Here is a 10,297-nt window from a genome sequence, read left to right as displayed (position 1 = left end):
CAGAGACACACACACATTTAACGCGAGCTCTTTTTACCTCGCTTACACACCATCCTGAGGGCAGATGTTGCAAGTATTCTGGTTGTAATTCCTTGTTCAGGTTGATCATATCCTTATAAGATAGGGTCATTTTAAAACACATTTACTAATGATGTTCAGGGATACACTTCAGCCAATACATTTTCTTACAGGAGGGATTGGTAAATACCATTTAATATTCTTTACATCATTTACAAGCAGTTATATTGTACTGCAATGTACTCAAGACAAAATTAACGCAATATAGAGATTGAGAGTTGAAAGATTTGACAGAATTTCACCTTTCCTACCACACTGACTAGGCTTTGCTTGACATCAGGCAACTAGTGCACCCGTATGCAGTAGGGTTAGCTCATGTACCCATTCTGACACAACCTCATCAATCCAGCAGTGTCTACCAACTAGCAGGCCGTTTCTCTAGTTTATGACGCAGGTCTTGGACTGTGAAGAAGCCTGGGCTGCACTCGCTGTAGATAAGAGGGAGAAAAGACTGCAGAGTTAATATGTGACAGTTTGTTCATCTTTGGTTGTATATGCGTAGCATCCTTTTTCAGCTAAATGAACAGCAACAGCGCCCTCTGTGGTCAGGAAGGGGAGCGTGCATGCCTGTGGGAAGGGCTACCATACCTTGTTTGGCTGCCATGGCAGCAGTGGCGGCCTCCTCCTTGGCCTTTTTGGCCTCTTCCAGGACGGCCAGCTTGGCCTCGTGTTCCTCCTTCAGGGCGTTCCACTCCTTCCTGTTGTTCAGCAGGCGGTCCAACATGGGCGTGATTTGCTCGTGGAAACGTGAGAACTCCTTGAAGGATGAAAGGGAAGGGGTGCAGGGATGAAGGGATTAATGATTCCGATCAGTTAGTTCGATACAATGTGCAAATCAAAGCAATGTTGATGAAAGGGAAGCAAGCTAAATTGGAGGGAGATGAAGGAAGGGTGGACTGACTTAATTCACTACCGCGATCTGCCATGATTAAGTTACCGTTGACAGTCAATGCGGTGAATGGTCTGCGAAGAATGCTTGAGTGTGCTGTCTTTGACTCACCTTGTAGACAAAAGCGCACACAAAGTCAATGAAACCACATTGCAGCTTGGGAAGGTCCGCTGATTTGTTCCTGTCCATCATGGGCTAGGGGAGAACATGAAACACAATCGCATGTTCAAAACACGCTCTCTGTCCCCCTCACTGCAAACTATTGTTTCATCAAATGTGGCAAGCAGGCTATAAAGGGTTATAAAATCCAGTATTTCTGGAGTAAAATTATACATGTGTCACCCATCCAAGGACAAGTAGATTGACCTGGTTTTAGACTTGGACTAAAACTTAAGCAGTTCACCATGAGTCAAGAGACCAATAATATTACATATAAAAAATCCTCACTACAGTCCTACTCAATCAGATAAAGCTACGCTGTCTGAGACATGTGAGTCTAGAAAGTTCAGTCCAGATGTAGGCTAAAGAAGACAACCATCGCTGTCCATTTAGTCTCACAGCACCAGGTGTACATGACCCCCTCACAAAGACTTCTTCTCCCCCCTTTCTATCTCATCCCATCTCTCCCCTCTCACAATGGGTTGCTGCTCCAGCACTGTTCTCTCCAAGTCACCCTGCTCCCAGAACTCTGCAGCCACCGACAGCGCCACCTGCAGGACAACAGAGGAATAGTCACCGCACGCGAAATGCAGTTCCTTGGTTATTGTCAGTAATGACCTACCTCACCTGATTATCTACAAACTGACAAAGTGTAGACAAAACTTACTTAATACTTGCTCATTAATGTTTCTCAAAGCACTTTTTGCATGCAGCCTAAATGTGTCTGCGACCACGGACAACCTCACGGTGATAGCGGCTGGCACATCACGTGGTAATCAACTCAATTTGATATTTCGAAACATTCTGAATCAAGGGAGAGATCATGCCTTTCATTTACGTAGTGCAGGAAAGATGATTTACAGACTACATTCCTGCCTATTTCTTATACAGTACCTTGCTCTGGATCTCCCAAGGCTTGGCGATAGCCGAGAGATCGCAAGCTGTCATCATCATTGCCCTGAAAAACATGTAGAAAACGGACTGAAGGTCTAGGCCCATACAGACCTTCACCATGCTGATTGTACTTCTTGTTACGACTGCAGAATTGAAAGACTTTGCTCTTGGGTGCATGGTAAGATACTAACAAATTCCTATGTGTAAGTCAGTTTGAGTCTTGGCAGTGGTTTTTTTTTTTCCATCTGTAACCCTAACTCAAACGTCCCTTTTGAGTCCATTGATCATCCACTGTGACTGTGGTCAAACTAAGTGAGAAACTTCTGTACATTACAATCAGTGTTTTAGCTCATCTTGTGTGTCAGGAGGACCTACATCACAATCTCCTTGCGAGTCGTTTCCAGCATCATGTATTTAGTCCAGTCGTTCCAGTTTTCATATGTTTTGGATTGGTCCACTATCTTCTGGAACATCGTTCTCTTTCTACAATTGAGAAAGATAAAGGAATGTTAATCTCCTGCCAGTCTACCTTATGAATTAAGATCCATTTATACTACTAACTTGAAGTAGAGAGCCAGGTCAGTAGCAATGATAGCTATGTCCATCAAGTGGATGACCAGGTCATGTTGACGACGACTCAGATTCTGGTAAATATTCAAGCCCTGGAAGAAATTAAGTGTCATATAATATTTTCGAAATGATTGTTGAATCCGCTCGATTTAAGTTTAGCAGCGATAACCCCCCCCAAAATAACGTGTTGAAAATGGATGTGTCTGTAAACCTCATCTCTCAGCAGGGTCTTCCCGGTCTCCAGATGGTGTCTCTCTAGGATGGAGGAACCGTGCAGCTTAGCCAGAGGGTTGCCAGACCTGAGACACACAGCCCAGGGAAGGGGGGACTGATAGATTACCATATAACTGGATTTATTTTTATTTTTACATAGTCATAAAAAATTCTATACTATATCTGTTTACAACAGTACCATTCTATTTAACCCTCACTTAAATGCAAAATGTATTTGTGCAACCCAGCAAAAATCAACGCCTTATTCGAGAGATTATGGACCGGATCGTGGTCTCTAGCCTTACTTCATCTGGTAGAGGTTGTTGGTGCCTCGGTGGTCTATGTCATGGCAGAACCCTGCAGTCACCATGGCCATAGTCTCCAGGTCAGTGTAGTAACGCTTCAGGTCACCTGTCTAAGGAAGTTCAGAGACAACGTTGGTTTGAGAAATGCTACCTGTCTGAACAATTCTAATGAGATCTATCAAATGTGAGTTCTCTAAAATATGAAAGGAACGATTCATTAACTCAGAGTAAACTATTGTGCATGTGCCATCTACTATTGTAGACGTATGGGTGGCAAACTACCGACCATAAGTAAGGTGAACATGGTCTGCCCCACGTTGAAACCGTGTCTCCAGTTGTGGTAGGTGATCGCCCTGTAGCCCTTGCTGAGGGAGTAAATAAATCTCACCAGAGTCTGATAGAAACAGGGAAAATATATTAAACATTTAACCGCCAATACCGAAAATGGATATGGTTCATGTTACTGCAATGTCTTAAAATTATTACTTGTTCAATAATGCTGGTCATATAAAGGTAAGACAAGTCTGTGTGTGTCAGTGTTTGCCAAGCAGGTGACCATCTTACCTCTCGAGGGATGTGAAACTTGTCCACCACTCCCAACTCATAATACATTTTAATGCCGCACTTGACCAGATCCAGCTCACTGTGGTTAAAGTCACAGAAGTGAAACTCGAAGATCTCGGATTTCTTGGAGTTGGGGAGCACCTCAGTCTGGAGGAGGAGAGACAGTGTTTAGTAAGTTTAAGAGAAATAAGACTGAATGTTTCGTAGTAAGACCTTAACGTTAAGAGCGACTGGGAATGAAGCAGGATGTGAATGGTCGTTTTATTACTTGTTATGTTCAGGAAATAGTATAAATGGCAGTTGGTTACCAGGATCTCTTCAAGTTCCTCCTCTTCACACTCATTCGGCTCCTTGCCCCATCTCTCCCGAGTATTCTGTGAAATTAAACATATGATGGCGCGTAAACTGCAAATGAGGTGGCAAATGTAAATGCTGGCAAAGAAATTGTTATGCAAGTCATGCATAAATAAAACAAAAAAATATTTCATGTAACTATTTAGACAGGCTGTAAACACATCAATTATCATGCCAACACATTTCAATTACCAGTCCCACATAAAAAATAGGCATAAATTGCCAGTGAGTATGGGAGCTCCACAATATGGAGGTTCTTCCAAATTGTATTCAAATTCAATGAGTTCTGTGGGAAATGTTACTTCTAACTAGTTATTTTACAGGCCTTTTGCTTTTTCGAGGGTCAAAAATCCCTTTATACTATAATACATTTGTTTAATATGTTCCAGCACTGGTGCTGATATATATATATTTGTTTGTGGCTGCAAAGGTTTGAACTATAATGTAAAAAATATCATGCAAAAAGTTAAATCTCTCTTGATTTTAATAAACCATCTTTGCACAGTATAGGATATCTACTTTACTCACCAAGACATTCTGTATCTCGTCCTTTCTGCACTTGATATGGTAGAGGACCATGTCCTGGAAGATGTCTTTCCTGTTTTCCAGCTTGTTCATCTTATCATAGGTGTCTGTATTCAGGACCGACCATCCCAGAAACTGGGTAAGAGACTAGCATCCACAGACATTGAGAGATGAAAGTGTGTGTGTGGGAGATAAAGGTGTGTGTGTGTGGGAGGGGAGAGGGCCAGACAGAGACAAGAACAGAGAGACAAGGTGAATATTTGATCAGTTATGAGTGAACTGCATATAAAGAGCATGCAATATAGTCTAACACTGACTGGAAAGGCAGAGTGCAACCAAAGGTGTAAATGTTTAAAATGCTCCAATCACTTTTGAGATCACTCCAATCACTCGAGATAACTAGTGGCTAATCAATGGTAATTGATTGTGAAAAACATATCAGTCCTTGTTCCTTGTCAATCTAGTTTCCCTTTTAGCTAACTTTGCTGATTGAGGCAAATGTTCTCCCAGCAACAGAACCCTCAAGGTGCCTCCAAAAAAGAAACCTACATTTCCAGTTACTCTCTCTCTCTCTCTCTCTCTCTCTCTCTCTCTCTCTCTCTCTCTTTCTCTGTCTCTCTCTCTTATACACACACTGTCCTTCAAAGTACCTCCATCAATGTTTCATCCATTTCATCGAAGGGTTTCCCATCTTTCCTGTTATAAAAGGTGGCCACACCCACAATCTCTTCTTTTTTGTTGACAATAGGAAGTGAAAGGACGTTCTTGATGGTCCAGCCACTGCTGTCTAGAGGTTCTTTCTGGAGGAAGAATAGAATATAATACAAATCAACAGACTAGAACAAAGCTTGCCTTTTATTATTTTCAACCTATCATTAATATTAACATAAAAAAATGTTGGCTGACAACAGTATTGTTAAAATGCTGCCGTTGAAGGGTTGGACTATTACTGTAATTCAAATGAGTCCAAACATTGAGGACCTCATGGTTGATGATCTTACCTGGAAGTTGAAGAATTCATCTTGGCCTGCGTTCATAATGTTACAGATCTAAAAAAGAAGAAGGACAGGACAGGAAAAGAGCAGATCAAGACAGTGTGGATGATCAGTCTGAGTGGACACATCCCCCCTTCGCCCTCAGAACATTCTCCATTTATCGGCCCATAGGCTTTACAAGTACTCAGAAGCGTTCCACAGGGATGCTGAACAAAGTTACTCCAAGCTTTACACAGTTGTCAAGTTGGCTAGTGGTGGATCTTTACTCCGAATAGCTTCGGTCCACTCATACGTGTGGATGGAGATGCTCGCTCATAAGTGTGCATGGAGATGCTCGCTCATACGTGTGCATGGAGATGCTCGCTCATACGTGTGCATGGAGATGCTCGCTCATACGTGTGCATAGAGATGCTCGCTCATACGTGTGCATGGAGATGCTCGCTCATACGTGTGCATGGAGATGCTCACCAGCCCGTTCTCGGCCACATACGTGGGCAGGCCGCTGGCCAGGGCCCAGTGGTCTGGTGTAGGGCCCCTGAGAGGAATCCCAGAGAGCCACAATGATTAATACATCACCATGCATACTATAGTATTCATCTATATACAGGACCTCGCAGAGGTATCACCCCTTTCACTCTGTTTCTGTTTTGTAGTCCTTGGTAACTCTGTGGACTACAAACATGGAGGCAGGTTGGAACTCACGGTATGACTTTGATGTCCTCCTTGCCATGCAGAATGTAGTCAATGACTTTGTAGAAGATCACTTCCTAGAATGACATTGGTTAGGTGTCAGAGTTAGTCTGTGCACAAGCTAATATTGTGAAGCGTATCAACTGATCTGTACAGGTCTTTTATTGTTAAATAAAATGGAACTCACTCTGCCATCAGGAGTCTTGGGCCCATCGTAAGGGGGGACCTCTCCCATCAGCACAGGCCAGAGGTCAAAGAATTCCTAAAATGCACAGACACTTGAAATATGGACCAAACCAAGTTTCAATTGGTTTTTCAGTTGTTAAAATGTCATGATTAGTTTGCTCTTTAAGCCATTTGACATGCCATGGTGTTTTGATGAGGATTTAAAGGTGCAAAAAATTATACATCTGCTTAAAACAGAAAGCGTTTTAGTATCAGGTTGTTTCAGCCCATATAAACATGCGTAACAGGAGCTCTGTTAGAGGCTGCACATACCTTGGTCTTGGTCATGTCAAGTAAGCCCACGGAGTAGCGATCGCAGTTGAGAAAAGCTCTAACTGTGTAGAGAGCTTTGTGAAACTGTCTCTCAATGTCTGTCAGCTCCTCAAACACTTTGCTGGCTGACCACAGCAGAACCTGCAGTGCAGAAGTTCACAGACAAGCACAGGCTTGAGGTAGTGGAAGCCATTAAGAACACATAGCCCGCATTAAAGCACAAGTGAATTGTTAAGGACAAAACTGTTCAGAATTTAGCTTCTCAGCTACAGTCGAAGGTGTCTGTAAAAAGCACTTATCTCACCTGTCCCCTTCTGGTCTCGCAGTTGTGGAGGTAGCTCAAATGAAATACTCTCAGTACCAGGTTGGCAAAGTTCAAGTACTTTTTTAAAGTCTGAAAAAAAGAAGAGATTTCCAAATATTGTCACACGGCACCATCGCTTTACTTCAGTCGTTCCAAAAAAAGAGGACATTTTGCACTTGAATGAAGATTTCAGCTTTGACATCAGTGAAAAAGCTATCTGCTGAGATGGTGCCATGGTAAGAAAAAACACACAAACACTACATGGTATGTACTGAAAACAATACAGTAATGGACACCTGTTCAGGTACCAGATGTATCAGCTTACTGTCTTTCATGGTATTTGCAATGAGTGATTAAAACTCAAACCACTGTGGTATGTGGTATTTAACTCATGTAGCACTAAACATTTGAGTCTTATAAATAATGTAAATAATGACAGTTTGGTGGTAGGTCGTAGTGTCAGGCAGTGGGAAGCTGGTTAAGATGGTTACCTCCTCGTCCTTTGCCGTGAAGTGGGGTCCATCTAGTTTGTTGACGGCCATCATGACAGCCACCATGTCTTTGCCATTCATAATGGGAGCAGCCAGAATGTTCTTGGTGCTATACTCGGTCAAGGTGTCCACAAATTCACTGAAGTGGGGGCTCTGGCGGAGAATGATAGTGGCAGATATTACACATCTTCAAAATAAATCTAGAAGGACCTACACATTTGGCTGCTTATTACTTATTTTATCTATTACCGGACAACACTCAAATGATCCTCTCATAGGGAAATAATTATTCTCTGTACTGATGGTCTATCAAATCTATAACAAGAGTATAGTCCTTGGTAAGTAAAGGCAAACCAGAAGTACAAGCCATCCTTTTTTTTGGAACATTGCAATCGAAAAGGTTACTTCAAACAGGTTTAATGGCCTCCCAACATCTGTCAGAAAAGCAACTGCCAAAGGTTTCTCCTGTTTTCTGACACTAGACCCTACTACATCATTTTCATGAGCAAAAGAAGGATGATTGCCCAAAACCTTTCTGCACCATGGTGAATAAACCAGTCACAGAACCTAAAGTATGGGCCTGAATGTGGGCTGGGAATTGTTATATTCTAGATTTATGTCCGATATGCAATGCTAGGATTAATGGTTAATTGGTTTCTAGATAAAACAGAGAACACTGAAAGTAAACTACTCAACTATAGAACAAACATAATGTGTTGAGCTGAGGTAGTGAAAATGGCTTTAGAGCCATGACCTTTAAAAATAATCCTGGATCGCTCTAATTCGAATCAGATTATCAGGCTTTATCCCCAGCCAGTGAAGCAACACCTACTGTAGCAATCCATATAGGGCTGGGGGGAGGGGAACTACCCGCTGGTAAATTGTAGAGTGGACTGTTCCTACCCCACACACACACGTCCACTGAAAATGCTGGCTACCACATCTCTATCACTCTTTTAGTATGTGTCTGACAATTTTCATACCAAAATAGCATTTGAATGAGTTTCTTGATCTTGCCTGGCAGTAAATATGATGTTTAAAGAGTGTAATTGCAGATGGATGAATTCAGCCTGTTTGAATACCTTAAAATTCTACCAGAGGAAATGTCATTCACTGTAAACTTTGATGTTACAATGAACAGTGATGACCATTCGTGGAGAATGAGGAATTTCATAATAAAAATGCTCAAATAAGACCTACAGTTAATATAAATAAGAGAAAGAAATTATGACAGATACACTTTTGGGGAATCACAGACACAGAATGGAACTCTGCTGCCCTCCATTGGTTAACATCTGTACTACTTGAACATTTTGCTGACTGTACAATATCAGTTAAAAAGTCTGTTTCACAAATCACACCGATACCCCTGCTTTACTGAGACATGTGCACACAGATTTAAACTGACACATGATGCCCGCGGTGCTACCTAACTCTCACTCCCAAAAGTGACCCCTTGAGATGACCCCCATTCTTCTACCTCAGAGACAACAGGTACGTTGAGCATCTTTTTGGTTGTGGCTACATGACCCAAGATGCCCGTGTCCAGGGGGTAGACGATCTCACTGTCAGGCTGCACCAGACAGTCGTCGAAGGAGGAGCTCTTGTCCACGTTGAATAGCCTGGTTGCCAGTTCGGCCGTGCCGTTTCGTTGCCGGTACATGAAGAGGCTCATCTTGTCCGACCGCAACATGAAGGAGAGGTGCTTCATCAGGTTGAAGATAGCCCTCTCCATCTGCACGTTGTCCTGGATGTCCCTCATCAGGTCAAACATGATGTCACTCTCCTCCACTGCACTCAGCTCATGGAAACGACTCATATCAACCTGATACATGGATCATATACCGAGATAAAGTGTGTGATTAAATAACAGTTTGTTATGTGAAGATAAATCTGACTTACATTTCTCCACTTTGATCCAAACATTGCATTGTAGATGCACCAAAGATACTAATATAGTTCTTCAGATACATCCTACATGACGTGTGATTCATTCATAATACCTACCCCCAGCTTCTTATCATTTGACAACAAGTCCGAGATGACCTTGGGGCGGAATGTCTTGTCGTAGTACTGCTTGGCAAAAGCTGGGTTGCTATCCAAAAACTTCTGAGCCACATCTTTGTCCACGGCTGCCATGGTTACAGGCAGAGCAGACAGAAGGTGTTTGACTGTGTGTCTCTTGGTCTAAAGCCTCAGAGCTGGTGCTGTCTTCAGTTTACTGTCTGTTCAGACCTATCGGTCTCCACATACTGGAGGAGGCTCAGAGACAACAGGGATTATCAGGATAGTTTGAAATGGACATGCGTGTTGCTAATCTCGTATTAGACATTGGGATTATGATATTCCCACATGAATACACCTGGAGTGTTTAAAAAAAAGTTGTTGTTGATGTGGGTTAGTATATAAATGTAGATATAAGACTTTAAGATATTAAATGTACAATTATTGTGTAGTGTGATCATGAATGTATGTCTGTCCCTAGCTATCTTAACTATCCACAGTATATTAAATGTTTTGATATAGCTGATTCCTGTACTTTACCGCAAGCTTGAAGCAGTTTGCAAAAACTGAACACTGTTACTGTTAGCTATTTGCATATTGCTTTCTGAAGTAAAGAAGTTAGACCCATTGTGAATGTCAGACACTAGTCCATCATCTTTCAACAGGTGATGTAGGTATTTTCATGTTTCACTAGAAAAACCAAGCCAGTAAACTTCAGTTAGATCAGTAAAACCATAGGAGAACTGTAGCTTTGTGTTGAAGGG

The 10,297-nt window shown here is 42.1% G+C and overlaps 1 protein-coding gene across 1 annotated transcript; it reads right to left on the bottom strand.

Annotated features, from left to right (window-relative positions):
- Window positions 1-311: 311 nt before the first annotated feature.
- On the bottom strand, window positions 312-9,780 carry pde6a (phosphodiesterase 6A, cGMP-specific, rod, alpha). Its single transcript, XM_047038893.1, has 23 exons — window positions 9,537-9,780; window positions 9,010-9,354; window positions 7,530-7,682; window positions 7,039-7,128; window positions 6,735-6,875; window positions 6,424-6,498; window positions 6,249-6,313; window positions 6,015-6,081; window positions 5,553-5,600; window positions 5,202-5,351; window positions 4,555-4,698; window positions 3,981-4,046; window positions 3,673-3,819; window positions 3,395-3,502; window positions 3,109-3,218; window positions 2,802-2,889; window positions 2,582-2,682; window positions 2,396-2,503; window positions 2,021-2,084; window positions 1,603-1,677; window positions 1,079-1,162; window positions 667-835; window positions 312-506 (listed from the first exon to the last, which is right to left on the bottom strand). Exons 1-23 carry the CDS (start codon window positions 9,666-9,668, stop codon window positions 457-459), a joined length of 2,580 nt encoding a protein of 859 aa, XP_046894849.1. The 5' UTR covers window positions 9,669-9,780; the 3' UTR covers window positions 312-456.
- Window positions 9,781-10,297: the final 517 nt, after the last annotated feature.

The sequence above is a fragment of the Hypomesus transpacificus genome, chromosome 1 (assembly GCF_021917145.1).
Source record: "Hypomesus transpacificus isolate Combined female chromosome 1, fHypTra1, whole genome shotgun sequence".
Lineage (NCBI taxonomy): Eukaryota > Metazoa > Chordata > Actinopteri > Osmeriformes > Osmeridae > Hypomesus > Hypomesus transpacificus.
The sequence above is the reverse complement of the archived record's forward strand: the minus strand, read 5'-3'. Positions and strand labels throughout refer to the sequence as shown.